General features: G+C 34.5%; 1 protein-coding gene across 8 annotated transcripts in view; it reads right to left on the reverse strand.

The window, feature by feature from the left end:
- Positions 1-226: 226 nt before the first annotated feature.
- Positions 227-26,593, reverse strand: part of LOC123552918 (ADP-ribosylation factor GTPase-activating protein 2-like) — a 34,109-nt gene continuing 7,742 nt past the window's right edge. For 2 of the 8 annotated variants that reach the window (XM_053541488.1, XM_053541487.1), the window contains 9 exons: positions 23,258-23,566; positions 22,657-22,802; positions 21,518-21,646; positions 20,942-21,106; positions 19,388-19,540; positions 18,197-18,226; positions 14,760-14,880; positions 13,300-13,521; positions 227-4,361 (listed from right to left, as the gene is read on the reverse strand). In XM_053541488.1, the coding sequence (XP_053397463.1) occupies positions 4,344-4,361; positions 13,300-13,521; positions 14,760-14,880; positions 18,197-18,226; positions 19,388-19,540; positions 20,942-21,106; positions 21,518-21,646; positions 22,657-22,802; positions 23,258-23,566 (1,293 nt within the window). In that variant the 3' untranslated portion in view covers positions 227-4,343. Of the gene's footprint in view, positions 4,362-6,610; positions 6,652-12,720; positions 12,752-13,299; positions 13,522-14,759; positions 14,881-18,196; positions 18,227-19,387; positions 19,541-20,941; positions 21,107-21,517; positions 21,647-22,656; positions 22,803-23,257; positions 23,567-25,054; positions 25,088-26,593 lie in introns of all 8 variants that reach the window. The other 6 variants (XM_053541484.1, XM_053541485.1, XM_053541483.1 and 3 more) reach the window with 6 other exon arrangements.

Here is a 26,593-nt window from a genome sequence, read left to right on the forward strand (position 1 = left end):
ACGGACAGACGGACGGACGGACAGACAGACAGACAACCTGAAACCAGTATACCCCCCTTACAACTTTGTCGGGGGGTACAATAAGAAACATTTCTGCCACCTGACATGCAAAGTCAGATCAGGTTTTCCGTAAGCCATCTTTGGAAAACTGGCAACTTCTAGATTGTAAATCTAGTACTCTTCCTAATGAGTTAACCACTTAATCTGCAGAGGAGAAAAAATAAAATAATTTTTCAATGCTTTATTTTCATAAATAGATTACTCTCATGAAACGTTATGTATGTACCACTTTAACTGATAGGGATATCTGTACCAGAAATGTATTTAACCCATAAATTCAACCACATCTCACAATTTCACCAGTCTGATGAGCAAAATATACACAGAGTCGAATGTACAAACAAAACATACACAATCATACACACATATACTGAAAAAACTACACCAAAAAATGAGAACAACTTGGTCATTTTTGTCAATAAGCGCAAATCATACTAAAAAAAAAATACTCCAACTGGTCTTCAGCTTGACAACATAGCAAAAATCTCAAGTTGAATTAATCCATTATTAATTATTAATATATGTAAAATTCAGAATAAATATATTGACTGGAACTACTTTTGTTACAAGTTTATAAGAAATCATGTAAATGAGGAAAGTTACACACAGGCAAAAATAATGTTGAATTAGTCAACTTCCTTTTTAAATAATAAAATTATTACATGTGTACTTCAAATAAATAATGAACAAGAGATTAACAGATCTAAATACAAGTAATTGCAAATTGTCACATTTACAACCATGTTGTTTATGTAAGACAAATCTAATACCTGTGAAACCCAATAATAAAACAATATCAAATATATTGAATTGTATATGTATATATAACGACTATTCCAGGCAAGCAAACAATGATATATTACTGAGGAAATGCCCTAAGTTTATCAGTTGTGTAATAAGTTAGCTAATTTCATAGACATGAACTTATCTTCGAGGTGAAATAGAAAACAATATATCTTAAAATCTTGATAGTCCGCATATACCCGAGGAATTAAACAAACATAACTTACAATTACAAACAGTCTTGAAAATTGTCTTCAATAGCTAGTCTTTTCTATATGACCTTGACCTTTACCCAAAAGTTTTAGATTTTACCATATATATCCTAGTTAGCATGTGACATGAACACAAACACACCAAATTAATCAGGGAAAAAATGTACCGTATTTTCCCGAATTAAGGCCCCCCCTCTAATTAACGCCCCCCACCCATTTTGGAGGGGGAAAAAAGTCAACAAGAACGGGAAAAAATCACCTACCTCATTTTTATAAGTCCACATAATAAGTAATTTACAGTACTAAAGTCCAATGTATTTAAAATTAAACACACTTTTAAACAGTCCATGTACCGTAAGTCCAAAACATTTGTACTAAGTACGGTACGTAACAGAAAACTAAACGGTAAATACATTTTTGATTTGTTTTTACACCACTCGCGCACACGCTTCCTGCCGACTTTAAACAAACTTGCAGCAATGTGTTTACGATATACCCTTTTCTTCGGCAGTTTTAAGAACTTTTAATTTAAAAGCAGGCACAGCAGCGTGTCAAACCATTGACATTGTGTATTGCGCAATTAGCTACCCGCATGTACTAAGGAAAATGTTATCGGAGTACACAGCTGTTTGGGTCATGACGTAATGTGTAGTGTCGCGAGCGTGTCAAAAAGCCAGACATGGAATACACGAGGTACCGTATTTAAATGCATAAAAGACACACTGCATTAAATTGGATGCCAAATAATTACGTTTTAGGGGGATTAAACAACACAGAAACACTTTACAGCTAGTTTGAACGATGTTTTTAAGTTTTGTAAAAATTTTCATTTTTTATTTTTTTACCTCAAATAAACGCCCCCTCTTTGGAAAATGTAACGCCCCCGGGGGCGTTAATACGGGAAAATACGGTAAATGCTTTCAGGATTACTTTAAAACTCTTTTTAAATGCTGCACTTAAAACAAGAAGTACTGTGACAAAGTAAACAGATGTATAATATGGTCACACTCAAACTAGCATGAATACAAAATGAAATGACTTGAAATTCCATTTCAATAACCACATGAAGGATATGGTTTAATGTGCATGATGATAAATATGACATTTTGCCTTCTGCTGAACAACAAAAGTCTGCTAAGTGTTTTACTAGTTATCACTTATACATTAATAAACATCAAAACCTGAAAACATTGCTCATGGAGAGGAATATTTCTTATCAAAACTTTTCCTAAATCCCTGAACATTTGAAGTGTTTGTAGAGAAGTTTACCCTCAAAAATGGTATTTATATAACTGTTTCATCCACCTTTTCCACACCAAGGGTTTTTCTTGGTTTCTTTTTAAATATGAAACAATATCATTAGTATTATATATCATTCTAAAAAATTCCAAATGGTGATAATAGGAGCTATTTAAATTTTCAAAATATCATAATGTATCGCCAACTTTAAATAAAATTTGTACCTCTATCTGTCATAATTATTTCTGAATTTATTGACAGTTTTTGACACATTTTTTTTTTAATTCTGACTTTATTGACATAATGGACTGTTACAAAATGGTCAGTATATCTAACTTAGCATTAAAGCAACATTTTCATCCAACAAGTTAAAAAAGTGTTTTTTTTATAAATGTGATTTCTCCCAAGTTTTTATAACTGGAAAGTACACTTGTGCCCAAAATGATATTTTAAAAATTTAATAAAATTGTACTACATGTGCCACCCTCAGATACTTTTGAATAATGTTTATTTATATCTACATCTTTCAAAATACAAAATGTACAGTCACAATTCACATAAAACCCTGTCACAGATTAGGTAGATCAGACAGAAAGTTTTTTCTGCATTGTTTCTACAGGTCAAGAGAATGATTTATCAAAATATTAACTCTGTTTTAATAAATCCCAAAATGGGACAAGGAAGAAAACGGCAAACCACGGTCCTATTTCTTCAGTCTTGCCATTCATTTCTGAAGAATGAAAATTTTGCATTTTATATACTTAAACATGATAATTATGCAAGCAGATTGCACTTTTTTTTTTTTTAGTAAATTCACAGCATATTCTCTTTTATTTCTGAAGGTATAGTATCACATTATTTAAAACAAAAAAACAGCATATGAATAATCAACATGAAGCCTTTTGATTTATTAAAATCTAACCTAATGAGACAGGCTAAGCTTAAGGTTATGTCTTTTTTTTTTTTTTTCCAAAAAAAAAAGAATAATGGATTACCTGAAATATCTTAACTATTTACAAAGCAGAGCTACATTACCCATGAAAGCACTTCACCTCGTTTTCAGAGTAAATCAAATAAAACAAGAGAAAAATCACTTCTTTCAGAATGTAATTTTTACTGGGGAAACAGAAAAAGACTTCCAAATGTTTATTTAATCTATAGTTCTCATAAAGTTTTCCAAAAATTAAATTTCCAAATCAACTGCTCTTTGTAAATGACAGCAAATATTACTATTGTGAACATCATGCATTTTCAATAAGTTGACACTGTGAACATGTGATCAATTCTAATTTAGACTGCAATAAAATCAAGTGAAACCACTGGATTGATTAGAATATAGTGAATATTTCAAACATTTATTGTTACCAGTAATCATTATAAAGTTTTCAGTGAGAAATCCTACTGTGGTAGACAAATTGCTGATGGGAAATAAATCTTATCCATCTGTCTCATGTGACAAATTCCACTTTTAATTTCCAAATGTTCGAATATTACATTCAGAAGTTCAAATAAAAGGATGGTATATGCAAATCCTAGATTTACTTTGTGTTTTGTATGCTTTTTACTGGATCACAATATATCAATCATTTGGTCAATTTTTATTTTTTATGTGACAGTTACTCCATACTCTGCTGAAGTCTTCACTACAACATGAATCCGAGCAGTACAGTATTAGCATCACCTTAAAGGGTCACTTTGAAAATAGGGACCTTGGCATGTTTTACATAATTTTTTCCCTATTTTCCTATAATTTCAATAGTACGAATAAATACACAGACTTAAATTTTGAACACAATAACCTCAGTTAAACCTAAATAATTTTCCTTATCATCAAACATTCCAGCGCTGCTACAACTGGCTTGTGAAATCTATAAACCTCAGTAATGTAACAACAGTAAAACCAATATAATCCTCAGTCTTTAGCTGTTGGGCGACCTTGACCTTTGGCTGTAACCTTTGACTTTGAGATGTTCCACAAGCAAGGGCTACCTGGCTGTCTGGTCTTCTATGTATATTCAATGTTTTCTTTTGAGTTATTTCCATTTTAAACTAAGATCCATATTTATCCTGAAAACAGAAGAATAAACAAATATGTCAATGTCATGGTATGTAAGAAATTATCCTTTGTATTCTATACATAGCAGTACTTTGTTAGCAGAACAGTAAAACTGAATATAAACTCTTTTTCATTAACTAAAATAAATGAATGTACTAAACACCTAGGAAAAATGTGTTGTGATTTAAAGTAAAACTGTTCAATGTTAGGTTATATTAAAGTAAATTCACCATCTAAACTATGAAAAATAACTGTCCAAAAATGGGATATAGTAAATCTTGGTCTACTCTAGTTATATATCAATGTAACAAGGAAAGACTATTAGTGAAAATTTATCTGTAAAACTGTGAAAGATATATTTTCTAAACTCTCATATACTAAGAGATAAATTATTAAAGACTGATGTATATATCAGAATGATGTCTGCTCCTGTAGAGTAACAACAGTAACTCCGTAGGAATCTTTCTCAAAATGTTAATCTGAAAATCGTTTATCTTGCTTTTCAATCAGGTACACAGAGGGTTTCTTATGCATTATGTGACTATTTACATGCATTATTCAAAAGTTCACAAACTCTATAAATATTTGATTATCTTGATGCAAAAATTCCCATCAACTTTTCTGCTCTAAATCTATTACAACTGAAATCAACATTAACTTCTGGAAGTACTGAAGTGGCATCTTAAATCAGTGTAAGTGGGAAATCACGGCAAAACAAAATCACACAAAAAAAAACTCCCAACATGATGAACAAATAAGTCTGTAAATCACAAAATCCAGCTAATATTTAACTATACAGATGGCAATAGAGTTAAGTCAGGAGTTTTTATTAATTTAATTAATTTCACAAACATTAGTCTTCAGGAAAATTTTTAACTACTTTTACGGGAAAAAGATAAGGCTTAAGATGCAATTAAGCCTCAAATTTTAAGCCTTCTTCTTTTTAATTCTTTCAAAATTTTGGGAGCAGTCCATGTCAATAGAGTTTTCCAATCCAACATTTTCTTCTGTTACCACTGGCAACCAGGCCAATAAAATGTGTCAAAATCATCCAAAGCAAAAACTTTTGGTAAGCTAATTATCACCATAACTTGGCGTAAGTCTTAATTATTTTTGAAAATGGACACTAGAAGAGATGTCTTGGTCTAATCAATCAATTTTACAAGGCTTATACCTGTGCCAGTTAGTATGAAAGATTATATAAGGAGGTTGCCATTGGTAACAAATGGGAAAAATCTTAATCTGGATGTATGCCTGGTTATTCATGCATTTTCTAGCTATATTATTTCAAGATTAAAATATCAGTGTACATGTGTTATATTTTAGGTGAAAATAGAACCTATTTAATTAATATTATATAGAAATTGTTAGCTGGAAACATTCAAAGTATAATGGCTGCAACCTAAGTATTTTAAACTACAGCTATCATTACAGGGGATTAAAACCCCCATACACTGCTTTGATACAGGAAATAGGGTTGGACCAGACATGGTTCCTGCACTTGGACCTGGTGACCTGGGCAATGTGCTCCACATGTAAACTTGGTAAGGTTAACAATAAATACTTGTTTTATGAAAATCCTTTCAGCTGTTTTGGACACAAAATAAAGCTATTTGACCTTTGACTTGTAAGTGCAACCCTGACCTTTTAACTGGTACCCTGAGCAATGTACTAGGCATGTCAGATAAGGTAAACAACTAATGCTTGATTTTATGAAAATCTGTCAAGCCGTTTTGAGGATATGAAGCGGACATAAAAATAACAGCTATTTGACCTTTGACCTCCAAGTGTGACCTTGACCTTAGACCTAGTGACATGGGTCATATGTATACCTTGTGGTATTATGATGGTGACCATTTTTGTCTAGTTCATCTTTAAGTTTGAAGATATGCCTTTAGGAGGATGAACGGTCATGCTCGACTCCAATATTGTCCCAATATACTTTGTATCCATGATACAACTACATAACCTATAATGTCTGCTTAGAATTCATATATCCCTTTATATCAACATATTAAACTTCAGCTAAGTTCACAAGTAATGGAAACACAAACTCTAGAATAAAAACACAGATCTTGTTTCGAAAAAGTTGCTTGATCAACAAAATACTACTCTATAGTGTTGGTGATTACATACAGACAGGACAACAACAGAACTTCATTCAGATTTTAATGTAAATTAATTGAGATGTTAGTTTTATGACTGGACTACTAGAAGCTACACAGAGAGAATGCAAAGCAACATGAGAACAAACATATACCACACAACATATTGTAGCACATACTGTATGCTGGTTCAGTCCTGAAAGTAAATAATGCATGCACAATATCAGCCTGTACCTCTCACCTTACAGCCTGGGGTCACGAATTATTACGTTTTAAAGTGCAAATGATAATTTTGATGACAATGACATATAAGACCGAATCGCTAGCCTCACATACATCAGGCGGGCCCATGTTGGATATGTATGTTAGAAAGCGAGCATGCAGCAGTAGTACGCCTCATTGTACAGCATTTGCCATAGATATAATCTACATCAATTGCTGTAATTATGACAAGTTTCTGTCACAGGCTAGAACTTTCTTTGGTTTAAAACTGCTCCCCATAAACCAGAGAGGGGCCAAATGACAAATCTAACATTTAGTATAGATATACTGCTAGTCACCACGGTGACGATACTAATTTAATGGCACTGCTGTTGATGATGTTGATTTTTATTGTAACAACTATTTCATTAATTTCAAATCTGTTTTTTTTTCTTCAAAGTTTAGTATAGTGGTTCAGTTATTTAATGGCAGGCAGTTAACTGGATTTTATACCAGTACTAACCTGTTCCCAGTGAGTAACTGCTTTGGGGCATAACTTACAGTCTTGTAAAGGTAGAGATTTGCCCTCTCTATTGAGCTAAGCAGGTGGGCATCAAGTCTGTACATCATTCTTAATTAACCACTATAATTATCATCATCCCTAATGTCAATGACTAATCATCAGCTATAGGTTGATTATGATGATGATGATGACAATGATGACTGTAACAACTACGGAGGAAAGGAGCAGATTTTTATCAGAAAAGAATTAAAAATTCAAACAACTAAAAGAAATTTCATAGAAGTTATAATGAAGAATAAAACATGATTTTAAAGAATTTCAGGATGTAAACCCTAAGCTAGGGAGCAGGACTTCAGAAATTTGCCGGTTTGTCGGTTTTGGACCGATTTTTGACTTTTCAGACCGATTCGTGAAGTGAAAATACGAAAAAAATCGGTCCCGTAAAAATGGAGAAAAGTATAAATTTCGGTCTGATATCTCAATACACGATCACCTGCCTAGTAGGAAATTGTTGGTCGCACCTTCAGATAATCAATAAACGTGTCAATCGGTCTGATTGTCACTTTGATAATCGGTTGGTAATTAGCGCGTGACGCAATCAGTGCTCGCGCGGCACATCCTTTAATGTTTGCAGACAGCCGACTGCGGTGTATTAAACATTTTTGACTGGTTTCCATACGTTTCTGACTGGATCCAAATCATTTCGACGGGGACCCACTTCTTTTATTTAGAATCCGACGGATGGTTTATTTCAAAAGGCTATGTTTGATCACGGTAACAAACAAATGGTCGCTGCATTTAATCAAAGAGCTATAATTGTACATTATAGGTCTTTGATTTAATGAGACATCACACGGAAAACCGATAAAAATAATTTTTATAATTACTTGATTTGAAAAAATTACATGATTCATTTGTTGGGGCTCCAGTTGAAACAAATGCAGAAAATCGTCTTTGCAACCCGACTGTACAAAAAAGAAAAAAAATGGACAGGCAACCACGAATGTTAAAGAAAACCGGAGTGGCACTGTTTATCAAATCAGTCTTTTAAAAAACGTTTCAAAATGAAATTTTGTTTACATCAGAAGAGAACATATAACTTTATAAAATGTAGTTGCTTATTGAAGTACAACGTAAGTGAAATGAAATATCCTTGGCCAACCCGCGTGACGTTTTGGTACTATACATGCGGGAAATTCGATCTCAGCGTTCAAATAACGTACACATTCGGTCCGCGGCAGAGTATTCTTTAAATACTGAGGCTGTTTAGCAGAGAATATGTGTCGTGTAACTCACTTTGACGCATTGTATTTTATAGAATTCCGTCAAAGAATGAGGAAACATCACAAAGTATCTGCCGTGTATACGGTATCGAAGTCACGTGCGTTGGCTTTTAGACTAGTTACGCACACGGTGTCAATGCCTCGTATTATCTCGGAAAAACATCGAAATTTAAACAAAGTAACGATCACACATTACACTGAATAACTGTCTTCATTGTATGGTAACGCGCGGTGACTGGTAACTCAGTTTTAATGCATGACATGCTTATTTCTTTACCCTATCACGTTTTACAAAATATGTAATATTGGGAATGCGGTGGGTGGGGTAGCGCCGATGTCAGGATTTTCGTTTCGGACCGATTGAGTTATCAAAATTTCCGGAGCCCTGCTAGGGAGTATTTCTACGACACCAGGATTTGATAATGCCCTCATATGCTATATACCTTGTAACCCAAAATATATACTTTATGATAAAGTGCTCTCCAAGCTCATGTTATTAAGAAGAAAGAGCACCTGCTGTTTTAAGGGTTGCATACAAATTCCCTCATGAAAAAATCCCCCTTTGCTCAATGTGACCAAAGCTGACAAAAATCTCCCCTGGTCATTTTTTCCAGTAACATCATAATTTTCACTTCATTCTATTAAGAATCAATAATTATCATCTTAAAAATTTTTTTTTTTTTCACTTCTGTTAATCTTTGTTTAAATTTGAAGTTTTTAATAAACTAGATGCCCACGGGCAACATGTTGAGCCCGTCAGATGTCAAAAGGACTAGGAGTTGCACACAACACTCTGTCTCATTGAGGCAAACAATTATGCCAAATAAAAAAAAATTGCAAAAAGTTACAACATAAGTTATTTGTATTAACAACAAAGGGAAGTAAATCTTAAACAAGAGGGCCATGATGGCCCTATATCGTTCACCTGTTATCATTGCACTTGAGGACAAGAAGGTCCTCAGAAAAAATATCTAAGTCTAAAGGACAGGAAAAAAAGCGAAAAAATTCAACCAAAAAGGAAAAAAAAATCTTACAAAGTATAGAAATGTCAAAAAACACCTAAAAATTGGAGGTACCATCCATGTTGTACCACAGAAAAGTGGTCTCGGTTTTTCCCTACGGCCAATAATGAAAAAGTTACTAAAAATAAGCTATTTATAGTAACATAAAAGGGAAGTAATTAAAAAAAAAAATATTGTAAGTGAACAAAAGAAGGATCTGCCAAATAAATCTGTTGACATAAATGAAATTTCCCATCAGTATCTTCATTAGTTACGGAGATATACCAATTTTAATTTGAAATAAAGGGAGGTAATTTGACATAAAATCAGTTCATAGTTATCTACCCTGATTGTCTCAGTCCAAATAATAACAATAATAAAATTTCAAATAAGTCCTATAAGTACTTACTGATATAAATCCGTTTTGATTACAATCAGGGGAGGTAATCAGATATAAAATAACTCTGGAACCTACAAATGGATCTGATTTGTCATGGAATGTTATTGTTGTTGAAGATATTTTGGAAGTTTGTATCAAATAAAACCATAAATGAAGTCTCTATATGGCTGCAAAAGCCAAAATAGCCAATTTTGGACCTTTAAGGGGCCATAACTCTGGAACCCATGATGGAATCTGGCCAGTTGAAGAAAGGAAGCAAGATCTTGTGGTGATACAAGTTGTGTGCAACTTTGGTTAAAATCAAATCATAAATGAAGCTGCTATTGTGCAGACAAGGTCAAAATAGCTAATTTTGGCCCTTTCAGAGGCCATAGCTCTGGAACCCATTAAGGGATCTGGCCGGGTCAAGAAAGGAACTGAGATCTTAAAGTGACACAAGTTTTGTGCAAGTTTGATTAAATTCAAATCATAAATGAAGCTGCTATTGTGCAGACAAGGTCAAAATTGCTAATTCCGGCCCTTTCAGGGGCCATCACTCTGGACCCCATAATGGGATCTGGCCAGTTCAAGAAAGGAACCGAGATCTTATGGTGACACAAGTTGTATGCCAGTTTGGTAAAAATCAAATCATAAATAAAACTGCTATTGTGCAGACAAGGTCAAAATAGCCAATTTTGGCCCTTTCAGGGGCCATAACTCTGGAACCCATAATGGGATCTGGCCAGTTCAAGAAAGGAACCAAGATCTTATGGTGATACAAGTTGTGTGCAAGTTTGGTTAAAATAAAATCATAAATGAAACCACTATCATGCAGACAAGAAATTGTTGACGGACGGACGGACTGACGACGGACAACGGATGAAGGGTGATCACAAAAGCTCACCTTGTCACTATGTGACAGGTGAGCTAAAAAAAAGAAATTCTAAGTCCACACAAAAATCCTTACCAGTAGAGATAGGTCAAAATACACCTCAAAATTGGATGTAACATGCATGTTGTACTACAGAAAAGTGGTCTTGACAAGAGGGCCATGAAGGCCCTGTATCGCTCACCTGACCTATTGAACTAAAGATCATCAAGATTAACATTCTGACCAAGTTTCATTCAGAAATGGTTATAAATGTGGTCTCTAAAGTGTTAACTAGCTTTTCCTTTGATTTGACCCGGTGACCTAGTTTTTGACCCCACATGACCCAGATTCGAACTTGACCTAAAAATCATCAAGATTAACATTCTGACTCAGTTTCATGAAGATATAGCCATAAATGTGGCCTCTAGAGTGTTAACACGCTTTTCCTTTGATTTGACCTAGTGATCTAGTTTTTGACCCCACCTGACCCAGATAGGATCTTGACTTATAGATCATCAAGATTAACATTCTGACCAAGTTTCATTAAGATACGGTCATAAATGTGGCCTCTACAGTGTTAACTAGCTTTTCCTTTGATTTGACCTGGTGACCTAGTTTTTGATCCTACACGATACAGGTTCAAACTGGACCTTAAGACCATCAAGATTAACATTCTGACAATTTTCATGAAGATACAGTCATAAATGTGGCCTCTACAGTGTTAACAAGCTTTTCCTTTGATTTGACCTGGTGACCTAGTTTTTTACCCCAGATGACCCAATATCAAATTCATCCAAGATTTTATTGAGGTTAACATTCTAACCCAGTTTCATTAAGATTGGGCTAAAATTGTGACCTCTAGAGTGTTAACAAGCTTTTCCTTTGACTTGACCTGGTGACCTAGTTTTTGACCCCAGATGACCCAATATCGAACTCGTCCAAGATTTTATTGAGGGTAACATTCTGACCAAGTTTCATTAAGACTGGGCCAAAATTGTGACCTATAAAGTGTTAACAGTCAAATTGTTGACGACGGACGGATGACTGACGGACGGACGACGGACACAGGGCGATCATAAAAGCTCACCTTTGAGCACTTCATGCTCAGGTGAGCTAAAAAGTTACAATATAAGCTATTTATAGTAACAACAAAGGGAAGTAATTCTAAGTTCTTGCACATGACACTCCGTCTCATGATGGTGAACAATTGTGCCAAGTTACATCAAAATCCCTCTATGCATGAAAAAGAAATGCTCCGGACAAAGTCATTCTTGTATCTGACCTTTGACCTCTAAGTGTGACCTTGACCTTAGACCTAAGGCCCTGATTCTTGCGCACGACACTCTGTCTCATGGTAGTGAACATTTGTGCCAAGTTTCATCAAAACCTCTCCATGCATGAAGAAGAAATGCTCCGGACAAAGTTGTCATTCTTGTATCCTTTGACCTCTAAGTGTGACCTTGACCTTAGACCTAGGGACCTGATTCTTGTGCAAGACACTCCGTCTTATGATGGTGAACAATTGTGCCAAGTTACATCAAAATCTCTCCATGCACGAAAAAGAAATGCTCCGGACAAAGTCATTATTGAATCTGACCTTTGACCTCTGTGACCTTGACCTTTGAGATAGGAACCTGGGGTTTGCGTACGACACTCCGTCTCATTGAGGTTAACATGCATGCCAAATATAAACAAGACTGCTCCATGCAAGTCAAAAGTTATGGTCCGGACAAACAAATCCGGACGGACGCACGCACATACACCGAACAACCATTTGGACAACTATGTCTTCACTTCCACAAGCGGGCTCGACAAAAAAAATCAATAGGAGAAATCTGTATGCTTATATTTAACTATGGTTTATGTAAAAATTTCAAACATTATAGTACAAAACATGAACATTTTGGAGAACACTGAAATAATTTTATGACCACTTTGTAAGCATTGACGCAGCTTTGGGTATACAGCATTTCTTTAGGTAGGTAGCATTTTCTCCCAAGATATTACCTATTCTTACACTTTTAAACTATTTATTTCTCTGAAAATAACATTAGTAACAAATAAGCAGTTGTGATAACAATACAATAAAGAGTGATTTTATCAACACAATAAACAATTATTTCGTAATCCAATTTATATGGGAATAAATACCAATACCACTATAAAACGCCAAACATTTACCAAACTATTTGCCCCATCCCCTCCCTACAATATATACTCTTTAATATGGAAGGTAATAAATAACTCCAGTAGTTATAAGCAGAGCTTCAAAGAGGACAGTTTCCATTACATTTAGCATACAAAATAACAGAAAATATGAACAGAGACCCTTCACACTTTGGATAAAAGACAATAGAAAAGGCCAACTAGATTTACTAACTGTCTCAACTTGGGTTTTTATGAACAGTTTAATTCTTTCAGCTGACTATAATTCAACGATTAACATGGTTTACAAGGAAATGAATTAAAGAAAGTATGTAATACGAAAGTTAATACATTCATACCATTAGACCAGCTAATGCACATTCCATCCTAACACAGAACACAATACACCTTTATTTTTTATTTTTTAATACCCATACACACCTGTAATGAGCTCATCACACCACTAGCTATGTTAGACAACCTTCCAGCAACCTTTGACACTCCTTGTTTCACGCTATCCTTCACATCCTGAAAGTCTGGGCCACTGCCGTAGTACCCGCCACTTGAGCCAGATTTACGCGATTTATTACCAGTTCCAAATAAATCGTCACTCGATATACTAGAAGAACCCTCATACTTGTTCAAGTTCTGTCGTGTTTCAAACTGAAATAAGTGAAAATATTTCACATAAAACTCAAAATCTATTCAATTAATTCCAAGTTAATATCAATTAAATGATATCCTTGCATGCAATAAGATACTAAAACAACATCAGTAATTACATACATCACGATGATGGAAAGAGACACTCACATACTGTAAATTTCAACATTCATATCTGTGGAAATCAATTGTTATTTATAAAGAACTCCGTATAAAAACTGTCGGTCTAAAGTTTGTCCTATATTCAACATAAGCTGGGAGCCTAAGATAAAACTCTGAGCAAAAGTAACTATAACCAAAGGGAAGTAGTACCATTTCACAATGTTTCCAACATATTAGAAGCATGAATAGGCAAATGTGACCCAAACTATTTGTTGGCTATCAAATCATGAAATAAACACTATGAGAAATACATAACTCAGTTTACTTAACTTATGTCCATTACTTTACTTACCTCCACAACTTCACTTATTTTCTTTTTCTTTATTTATGTCCATTCCTGTACTTACGTCCATTACTGCATTTACATCCATTACTGTACTTATCTCAATTACTTTACTTACGTCTGTCCAACACTTTACGTATGTCTATTACTTTACTCTATTTATGATCATTACTTTTCATACATCCATTTCTTCACTTTACTTAGTATACGTCCATAACTTTACTTACATTCATCTCTTTACTCACATCCATTACTTTACTTATGCCTATTACTTTGCTTAAGTCAATTTCTTTACTTACATCCATTACTTCGCAAACGTCTATTACTTTACTCTACTTACAGTCGTTACTTTACATACATACATTTCTTTACTTATGTCCATTACTTTTACTTACGTCCATTATTCTGCTTATGTCCATTGCTTTACTTACATCCATTATTCTACTTATGTCCATTACTTTACTTACATCCATTACTCTACTTGCGTCCATTACTTTACTTACGTCCATTATTCCACTTATGTCCATTACTTTACTTATGTCCATTACTTTTACTTACATCCATTACTCTACTTGCGTCCATTACTTTACTTACGTCCATTATTCCACTTATGTCCATTACTTTACTTATGTCCATTACTTTTACTTACATCCATTACTCTACTTATGTCCATTACTTTACTTACATCCATTATTCTTCTTATGTCCATTACTTTACAAACGTCCATTATTCTACTTATGTCCATTACTTTACTTATGTCCATTATTCTACTCATGTCCATTACTTTACTTACATCCATATCATTTTTGCCAAAGAACTGGTCTGATGAGATGGCCTTGGCATTTCCAAACTTTTTCTGGGCATCAGTGCCAGATGATGGTGTATTATCGTATGTCTTCCTAGTACGAGCTGGTCTGAAACATAAAACAAAATTTACTCATTACTTTTAATCATCATTATGAAGAAAACTGAGGCACATGAGTATGTCTGTCTGAGATATTTATTCAAAAGCAATATCACATGAACAATTTGTAAAACGATACTGTGAAAGCATCTAATTTTGTGGGTACTGAATTTTCTGGCTTTGGACAAAACAGTTATTTCCTGGAGATAAAAATTAATGGATTTCAATTTTTGTGGATAAAAGGAATTTGAATTTCATTTGTTAGTTAGGATATAATATCATGGACTGAAGCACAAAATGGTTTCACAGTCCTTATGTTTTGAAGTTTCTATCATTAATATTCAAAGAAACAAAACAAATGAGTCATGTCACAATAAAAGAAACCTTGAGAGAAAAAACTTAACAGAACAAATGAGTAATGCCACAACAACAGGAACTTGGGAGAAGGGGTGTGGGTGGGAGTGAGGGTGGGGGAAAGGTAAAGACATAGTGACATACTACTCAACAAGTCCAATCATCCTAGGAAAAGTCAAGGTTCTGGGTCAAGAGGTTCTCAAGTTATAGATCGGAAACATTTTTCATGCCTCAGGGTGCTGTGAGCTTGACATTTGACCTACAAATCCTAAAATCAATAGGGGTCATCTACTCTGCATGTCCAAACATCCTATGCAGTTTCAACGTTCTAGGTCAAATGGTTCTCAAGTTATGGATCGGAAACTGTTTTCATGTTTGACATACAAATCCTAAAATCAATAGGGGTCATCTTCTTGGCATGTTCAATCATCCTGTGAAGTTTCAAGGTTCTGGGTCAAGTGGTTCTCAAGTTACTGATCAGAAACGGTTTTCTACGTTCTAGCCCCTGTGACCTTGACCTTTAAAAGAGTGACCCGAAGATCACTAGGGGTTCAATCATCCTACGAAGTTTCAGCTTTCTAGGTCAAGTTGTTCTTAAGTGTTTTTCCATGTTTTCCCCCCTGTGACCTTGACCTTCAACTGAGTGACCCCAAAATTTATAAGGGTCATCTACTTGGCATGTCCAATCATCCTACAGAGTTTCAGCGTTCTGGGTAGAGTGGCTCTAAGCTATGGTTTTCCATGTTCTGGCTCCCGTAAACCTTGACCTTTGACCGGGTGACTCCAAAATCAACAGCGGTCTTCTGTGAAGTTTCAAGGTCCTGGATCAAGTGGTTCTCAAGTTACTGATTGAAAACAGTTTTGCATCTTCCTGCACCTGTGACCTTGACATTTGACCTATTGACCCCTAGATCGATAGGGGTCATCTACCCTGCATGTCCAATCATCCCATTAAGTATCAACATTCTGGGTCAAGTGGTTCTCAAGTTTTTGATCGACCTTGAGAGAAGAAACACTAAACAAACAGGTCATGTCACAATAAATTGAGAAGAAACAAAGAGGTGACATCTATAGCAAACATAATTGATAACAACTATAACCTAACTTTTGAATTTCATATATGACTTTTTTATATGTCAAAGAAAATAAATTTCAAAATATTTATCAAAATATCAAATCTAAATATATATATTATTTAGATTTTACTACCACATGATTGCAATAAAGCAATAAAGAAAGAAAGTTCCAGGAGTTGATAGCATATAAAGCACGAAAAGCCCGTACAATTACCAGTATAATTATACTATCTAGAGGTAATCAGTATCCTTCCTTAATCATAATTACAAAAAAAATGGTCCCTACACTGCTGACATTATCATCTGGTGACAGATTAAAGTGTACCTAATCAAATTATCTAATGCAGATAACTTTCTCTCACAAAGGTTGTTCACAACATTTCCCTAATTTCGCTTCAAATTGCTATGCACAAAATATGATGGTGACTATAAGACGTTTGAGTGAATTCAGAAGAAGTAAATACTGGAACACTTCTCCACTGAAAACAATGTTGTAATGGCTTTAAATTCAAAAATACAAACAATAATTCCTTCTGTTTGGACCTAAATACCAAAGTTTGTCCCAACAGGATGTGAAATAAAACAATTTTTTGAACAGTAATTCAATAAAAGATATTTCTGTTCCAAGGTTTATACATATATATATCTACAGTTGAAACACACTATCTCAAAATTTCAGCTTTCTTAGAGACATTAACAAATCCCATCCCAAAAACATGTGCACAAAATATCATTTTAAAAGATATTTAAGTAGAATTTCAGTTTGCTTAATCTCTTGGAATTCAAGATACCCAATTTCAATTGTAGTTTTATCCTATTCATATAAACCAGGCTGTTACGACTTTCATACAAATAATAAATTCTTAGTTCTTAACTTGGAGAAATCTATACTCTAAGAGACACCATGATATCTCATTTTATATCAATATCAAACAAGATTCTACATAAATACTGTAAATCGGGAAATATTTGCAAAACCTAAATGTTGTAATTTCCAAACCTGGAAATATTTGCAAAACCCCAAAATTGCAATTTCCAAACATTAAAATATTTGCAAAGCCAAAAAAATTACAATTTCCAAGCATAGAAATATTTGCAAAGTCTGAAAACCTGGAAATATTTGCAAAACCCAAAAATTGCTATATTCAAACCAGGATATTATTTGCAAAACCCAAATATTGCAATTTCCAAATCAGGAAATATTTGCAATACTTGAATGTTGGAATTTCCAAACCAGGAAATAATGGCAAAGCCTGAATGTTGAAATTTCCAAATCAGGAAATATTTGCAATACTTGAATGTTGGAATTTCCAAACCTGGAAATATTTGCAATACTTGAATGTTGGAATTTCCAAACCAGGAAATAATGGCAAAGCCTGAATGTTGAAATTTCCAAATCATCATGTTGATCGAATTTGTTCATTTGGAAGCAGTAGTAGTGTTTGTGATCATTCACTTTAAAACAATACAGCAAGCATTTGAAGCTCTGATACTAGCAATATTTCTTGACTTACAGTATAAACATAAAGTAGAAATAGGAAAATATCTACCAGAGGTATAAATCATGTATCATGTATATAAACCAAATCTGATAACTCCCTCAGTGTTTTTTTATGTTCCATGTGCATTAAAAACAAATATATGAGTGATATCCTATCTCTAGGGTATAACCAAGTGGAAAGTATTAAAAACAAAATCGAAGAGCATATATTGTGTATTCTAAATTTTACATTCTGTCTGAAAGAAACTGATCACAACACAGATCTATGGTGAATTTTGATTGCATCACAGAATTCAATTATTACGTTTCAACAAAAAAAATGTCAAATAATAAAAAGATTTTGCAGAAATGAGAAAACGTGATGTTATTTAAAGCACATGTACAGTATCAATTACCCATCATCCTCATTCTCTTCTTCCGCATTGCTTTTGTTTAAATAAAACAGAATAAATGAAAACATTTAAAAGTCCATAATGCCTTCTTCTGAAATGCTTTGAACAAACAAGGCTTGGGGCATTAACAGTTACAATAACTTCATTTTTTTACTGGGTGAGGAGAGTTACATTAACACAATTTTGGTCAAATGCAACTTTCCCGCTGTTGACAGTGGAAGAAGATGCTGGGTGCATTATTTCAGACAAAAGCAGGCACCTGGGTAGAACCAACATCGTCCTGCAAGCCAGCTTGACAGCTTCCTTACATGATGATCTGCGCATGGTTTGAACCCAGAGGTTAGGGGCAAGTGATTCAGGGACCTTAACCACCTGGTCATAGCGGTTACTTATAATTTCTTCAAGCTATTGTTCTTAATGGTAGTTTTCTTGAACCTGAACATTAAGTCCAACAGTCTCTCATCCATCTCATTCTACTGAGTAATTCCACTACAAGGGCTTCACTGGCAAAAACAATTGATTGTGGAATTTCTCGGTAAACTGCTGACATCTGGTACTTTAAATATGCAGTTCAAAAGGTGCACAATTTCATAGGCTATTTTCCTTTGAAGTTTTGTGTGTGTGTGTGTGTTCGGGTTTAACGTCTTTTTCAACAATTTTTCAGTCATATAAACGACGGTGTCTACTTGTAGCAGCGAGCACAATGCTCAGCTCTATAGTACTGCTTCACTGGAATATCATGCCATAGACATGTGACATGATACCCCCACCCAGTCACATTATACTGACACCGGGCTGACCAGTCCTAGCACTATCGTCAACGCTGAGCGCCAAGCGAGGAAGCTACCAGTACCATTTTTTACGTCTCTGATATGACGCGGCCAGGGATCGAACCCATGACCTCCCACACTGGAGGTGGGCACTCTACCACTAGGATACCGAGGCGGTTTGAAGTTTTGTATCCCTATGTCATAATATCTTATTATTGTCATAAAAAAAGAATGGACTAACCTGTGTAAATCCCCACTTGCAAAGCACATGCAAGTACAGGCATGGAAACCAAAAACCAAATACAACTGTACCAGTTGTCTTTGTGTTTGTGTTATAATCTCCTACATAGCTTATCAATCATCAATATCAATCAATCAAAGGAATTTCTTAGCTAGATATTTTCATTCAACAATATGACAATACCTGTCATCTTGTCTTGAAGTTTCTGAGAATGAGTCTTGTTTGGATTCGAATCTGTCCATACCCCAGCCACCTCCACTGTTACTGGATCCCCATCCACTACTGAAGTCATCATTCTTACGACTTCTTTCTGATGTACCGAACGGGCTGTCGTATCTGAAATACAGTATTACTGCCTGTTACCTTGACAAACCAAAGAAAAACTGTGTCTTGTTTCTAAACAGTTTTGGAAAAGTCTTTAGAAAATGTCTGCAGACTACAGACAAGGTTGTAAAGCTCTACTAAAATAAGTATCTCTTTCTTAGGCTGCATTTTATAAATAATGGTATTTCGAAATGGCCAAAAACATACACCTTAAAGGTATGTCAGAACATCTGCATTAAACAGAATCATCTTCATATTTTTTAAGGACTGGCTGAAAAACTTAAGAATACATTTTCTAAAGCGAACTTTACATCTTAGTGCATTTTACGTTAAAACAAGAGCACCGCCTTGCGGGTGCTGACGCTCATCTGATTTTTTTTGTATAATAGAAATATTGTCCTACCCATGATTTTCTGAGTCTAAAAAGGGCCATCACTCTTGCAAAAAGCAGGATAGAGTTATGTTTCTTGATGTACAGTGTCCACTTATGATGGTGAAAAACTGTTGCAAGTTTTAAAGCAATAGCTTTGATAGTTTATGAGAAAAGTTGACTTAAACATAATATTCAACCAAGAAAATGATTTTTCTAAGTCCAAAAAGGGCAATAATTATTGCAAAAAGCAGGATGGAGTTATGTTGCTTGCTGTACAGGGTCAGCTTATGATGGTGAACAAGAGTTGCAAGTTTTAAAGCAATAGCTTTGATAGTTTAAGAGAAAAAGTTGACCTAAACATAAAACTTAACCAAGAAATCTGATATTTTCTAAGTCCAAAAGGGGCCATAAATCTTGCAAAAAGCAGGATGGAGTTATGTTTCTTGCTATACAGGGTCAGCTTATGATGGTGAACAAGTGTTGCAAGTTTTAAAGGAATAGCTTTGATAGTTTAGGATAAAAGCTGACCTAAACATAAAACTTAACCAAGAAAACTGATTTTCTAAGTCCAAAACGGGCAATAATTCTTGCAAAAAGCAAGATGGAGTTATGTTTCTTGATGTACAGGGTCAGCTTATGATGGTGAACAAGTATTAAAGTTTCAAAGCAATAGCTTTGATAGTTTAGGAGAAAAGTTGACCTAAACATAAAACTTAACCAAGAAATCTGATATTTTCTAAGTACAAAAGGGGCCATAAATCTTGCAAAAAGCAAGATGGAGTTATGTTTCTTGCTATACAGGGTCAGCTTATGATGGTGAACAAGTATTCCAAGTTTCAAAGCAATAGCTTTGATAGTTTAGGAGAAAAGCTGACCTAAACATAAAACTTAACCAGGCAACGCCGACGCCGACAACCGCTCAAGTGATGACAATAACTCATCATTTTTTTTCAAAAAATCATATGAGCTAAAAATGGCTCAAAAATTTCAAAAATTGACAGTGTGTGCATGAGCACTAGAAAAGATCCATAAAAACTTACTTTGGTGGTCCTGACGAGAAACCACCACTGTAAGATTCCAGTTCATCTTCAAAGAAGGAATTTTTATTGCTACGTCTTTCATATTTGTCTGCATTGAATCTGTTATTGTCTACACCTTCCTGTTCTATAGTCTGCATATCTGTCATTGCTGAATGGCTTATACCTCTGTAATTATAAATATAGACAGCTTACAATGTTTAAACATTACAGTAACATTGTTCTTTTGTAATAATAAAAAGGTGTGAAATCAACAGTTCTGCTACCTAGGAAAACAAATGATCTGGGGAAATTGTGATCCAAATGCTGTTTTGATTTACACATCACTGTGTATTAAGGTATATTTTCATTAAGCTTTAATCAATCTACATGAAACCACCAGAGATATTCTGTAAATGAGGAAAACAAGTTAATCTAATGCTGTCCCCTGGAGAAATGTCAACATTACTTGCAATTTACATCATTTTTTCAAATGAAATAACAAAAGCTTTTCTAATTAGCTACATATTGCAAACACATCAACTGCCATTCTAGAATAAAAACAGAACCATGTTTTTGCATGTTCAGATTTTTCCATACCTTGATCCACCATATCCCATCCCTAGTCTTTCCATCTGCTCGGCTTTCTTTGGATCTGAAGTTTTCAATTTCTCCTCTTGTTTTTTCCTTTCCATGCTCATGTCTTGATAGGCTAGTCGCATACTAGCCCTGAAAATTATGAAATAGGGAAACCACTGATTAATAAACTTTATTAACAGAACCAGAAATTTTCTTTAAAGCATGTACCTGTGATGTCTTAAGGTAAACCATACATAATGAGACTTGACCATTTCCTTGTAATTACATACCTTCAATTCTGAAAGTGCAAAAAAAAACTAACTACACTGATATTGAGAGTCAGTTAAGCTCTTGCTGGGCTGAGGTAACAGACACATTATTTCCACAATCCTTGGCAAGTAGCTACACTAGTATTAAGCTTTCTGTACAAGCAAGGAACTGCCAAAATTACAAGATATTATCAAAAGGAAAATGGTATCTAGATTTACTTTATGAACATTAACAAATACACATTTGATACAATTTACACAAATTGTATACATAAAGGGAAATTTAGATAATTATTTTCATGAAGTAGAACACTGATTTTTTTAATAAGTTACATAGTTAAGTGAATAAAAATCCAGAAAGACGTTGTTTTTTCGAACTAAAGACAATGTCATGAAAACTGGTGACAAATCATTCAATCTGATCATCAAAATCTTAGTTTCTTACTTAGATGATGTAAAAAGTAAGCTGTTTTTCCCCCCAAGCAGAATCAATATCCATGTAATATCCTAGCTTGATGTATGTGGGCCATTATAATTATGTCCGTTAATAAAATGTGATAAATATTGTTTCTATGAAAATTTGGATTTAATTTTTTTGTCCACTATCCGACACAAGCATTCCACTAAAATAAAGATATCTTACTTTTTTGTCTGATTTGCTTCTTTATTTAACACTAAACAATGCTTAACAGAAAAAACTTCTCGAAAGCATCCCATGGTGGCAGTAAAGCATTGCAAGAAGAAAATAGCATTTTACCATACTACCTCAAAGGTATCACATTTCACAGTAAGATGTAAATATAAAATACAATTATAAAACAGGTCACCAAATCAACCTTATACTACTTATTCAACCCATGTACATGTATATTACAGTAATCAAGAACTTACAGTTGTTTTTCCTGTTCCTCTTTAGTCTTTGCCTCCTGTATAGCCATGTTGGCGGCCATTGACTCTCTATCCTTATCTCTCTGTTCAGCTCGACTTTCTATCTCCTTAAAATCTGTCTTCACCTTCTGAGCTCCGAATCCTCCTTTCTGTAATGTAATGTATAGAAGATACCTCACAATGGAAAAATATTTGCAAACAATTGTATTATACATATACAAATTATTTTTCAGTAGCATGACCAAACTTTATACAGGTATATATTCAATTTCTACCACCAGCCACTTAGTATATCTGTCACAGGTGACTTAATATGTTTGATCATAAATTTGTCCTTGCTTATCAAAATATAGACTTTACTAAATATTTCATGTTAAGCATACAAGCATTACATTAAAATTTATCTTATATGAACTATGTATTTCTCAGGAGCATGAAATTAAGCCTAATGCATACAAATCTTTCTTTCTCTTTCTGAACCTTTATTTACAAGGATAAATAAAAAGCAAACAGAGTTGTTGCTTTTAATAAACTGTGACTCTTTCTTTGATTAAAGGCCTTGAGTTTTTACATATTTTTCTAAATGGGGTGTATGAATTCTTACCCCTTTCTTCGCTGGAGCTTTCTTGGCCCCTATAAGAGCTTTTCTAGGCTCTGCTTTGGCCAGTGCTTCTGTAGGAGACATACTTAAGGCGTGTTCTACATTTGGCCCATCCCCTTCACCAAGAGGCTCTGCCTCTTTTTTGTTAAGGCTTCCATTTTCAATAGAGATTGGCTGTGTAAGCTTCTGACTTTCTGTGACAGGCATGTTAGGCCGTTCCTCCTCCTCGCGCTGTACGTCGGAATGTTCAGCAAAAAAGTCAATTTCTTTTGCCTCAGGTGACTGCGGATCATGATGACTCTCTATATGTAACTGCAATATATACAACATAGCCATTCAATTATCATGTTAATACAGGCTGTTATATATATTGTTATATATATATACACTTAACACTTTACAGATATACTGAAATACAGTCATACTTTTATTAAAATTAACTGACAAAAACTGCATGCACAAAAAAAATATGATCACTTCTATCAATTAGTACTGCACAAAACAACACCGAATAGTGAAAACTTACAATATTATGTAATAATTATCACAACAACATAATTAGTTCATTTTATACTAGCATAATTTTTGCATTAAAATGAATAGTTCAACAAATACCTTTAATTGCAATTCTTACAATGCTGAACTGTAATTTCTCTATATGTGACATTTTCTCCCACATGCCTTAAAATTACATTTCCTTACTGACATTTTCCCCTGCTTGTATGCCTGTTCTATGTGCACATGCACCCAGAATTCTTCCCAATATGCTTTTCAGTGACCTTTCAAAACTTCAATACACTTTTCCCCAATCAGAAATAACAGAAATGTCATTTCTTTATAATAAGTCTGTCAAAATTAATGTACAATACGTTCCTTCATTAATATGTCTTGGGTTAGAACCAAACTTTACACATCACCACATCACACCTTCCTTCTGTTATTTTTGAAAGGATAATGGGGCGATGGAGTTGGGGGACTTTTGTCAGCAGGTCGTTTAGATTACTATTGTTAACTTAGAAATATTGCCTCCTCACTACTTTGTATAGGTTCCACCCCAGCTTGGACAAGTCATCCTATGTAATAGTTCCTCAGGCTATTCTGCACATTTGCATCAATGATGACATATATTTATCATTTACTCCCACAGCTTCTAACAGCTTGTCTCTTTGTTCAGTACTGGGAGATCAAAGATAACTGTATTGTTTTCGACAAAAATAGCACTATAGCTTCACTCATGCTTACAAGGAAATTTATAAGTATCTTCTGCATGTTATCATATATACATAGCTACTTTCAAATGTCACAATATATTTATTTTATTGGGTTCAACGTCGCCCCGACACTATTATCGGTCATATGGCGACTTTCCAGCTTTGATGGTGGAGGAAAACCCCAGGTGCCCCTCCGTGCATTATTTCATCACAAGCGGGCACCAGGGTAGAACCACCAACCTTCTGTAAGCCAGCTGGATGGCTTCCTCACATAAAGAATTCAACGCCCCGAGTGAAGCTCGAACCCACACTGATGAGGGACAAGTGATTTGAAGTCAGCTATGTTAACCACTCAACCACAGAGGCCCCTCCAAATATCATAAAAAATTCTTTTATTTTAACAATAGCTGATCTAACAGATAAAAACTACCACTAAATTTGTATGCGGCCAACTTAGAAACACCACTAACATCTACAGGATTTTCCCACATGTTAATAATGCTCTAAATTAAAATATGAACAAGCAGTTGAGAAGCAAAAGTTGGAAGCAAATAAGGAAGAAACGAAAGCAAATAACAATTCATAATACTTTCACATCAGCTGTTTGCCTTATTGAAGGCAACTGTAAAAAGTAATTTCAACTTTAAATCATCTATATCTCATGTTACGCAATTTCTAAATTATCAACACTGCATTTCGATTCTTACTTTATTGAGGAGTCTGTGATTAAATTTTTAGACTGTTATTCATCTAAAATTTAGACAACTTCTACAGTTATACTGAAAAGCTGACAATATAGTTTTAATAGAGAATATTTTCAATTTTGTTTATTGCAAGAACTATTCAATATCTCATCATCTTCTTAAATGACTCCATTAGAAACTAAATTGTGGTTTAATAGTTTCCATTTGGGTATGAAATGCAGGTGCATGTTTAAACATGTGAAGACCTTGTACTTTTTGTATATGTATTTCATATCAAAACAGAAACTAGAGCTATCACTAAAGGTGATGAATGTACCCTCGGCATGCACTGACACAGTACATTGCAATCTGACACACACACAAGATTGCATAATTATGTGGACTTTATGTATATAGACTGTATGTATACAGTATAGTAACAAAAAACAAAGTCCCATAACTATGCAGAATATTTATCTAAAAGAACGTAACATGCAACATGCACAACTAGGGTTGGTACTGATCACTTGTGTGAAGTTTCATTAAATTGTGTGCAAGGGTTCGGAAGATTAGGCGCACACAAGATTGCATATGCAGACTGTATTTACATAGTATGTTAACAAGAAACAAAGTCCCATAACTCTGCAATTTTTGTTGTTGAAAGAACCTAACATGCCCCATGCACAACTACTGTTGTTACTGATCACTTGTGTGAAGTTTCGTTAAATTGTGTCAAGGGGATGAGGAGAGATGGTGTGCACAAGATTGTGTCTATGTATATAGTACAGTAACAAAAAACAAAGTCCTGTAACTTTGCAAATTTTTTTTCTGAAAGAACCTAACATGCTCCATACACAACTACTGTTGTTACTGATCACTTGTGTGAAGTTTCATTAAATTGTGTCAAGGGGATGAGGAGAGATGGTGCGCATAAGATTGTGTCTATGTATATAGTATAGTAACAAAAAACAAAAAGTCCCGTAACTCTGTAATTTTTTTTCTGAAAGAACTTAACATGCCCCATGCACAACTACTCTTGTTACTGATCACTTGTGTGAAGTTTCATTAAATTGAGTCAAGGGGATGAGGAGAGATGGTGCGCACAAGATTGTGTCTATGGACAGACGGACAGACAGACAACCTGAAACCAGTATACCGCTCCCTTACAACTTTGTTGTCGGGGGGTACAATTACTAAAACAGAGTTTTATATCTTATATTATATTTACAGTTTTGTTTTCTCTTTTATTTACACTGGTTTAATTTATCCAATGTTGTGAGCATTTGAAGTAGTACGCTTCTAACTGACACTAGCAAAAACACCAGAATATCATGTCGCAACACACATATCCAATACAAGAGCTGTCTCCGTAGGATGACACATGCCCCCGATGGCACTTTGAATGAATAGTTATGGCCGATGTTAGAGTTTAGGACCTTTGACCT

The sequence above is a fragment of the Mercenaria mercenaria genome, chromosome 4 (assembly GCF_021730395.1).
Source record: "Mercenaria mercenaria strain notata chromosome 4, MADL_Memer_1, whole genome shotgun sequence".
Lineage (NCBI taxonomy): Eukaryota > Metazoa > Mollusca > Bivalvia > Venerida > Veneridae > Mercenaria > Mercenaria mercenaria.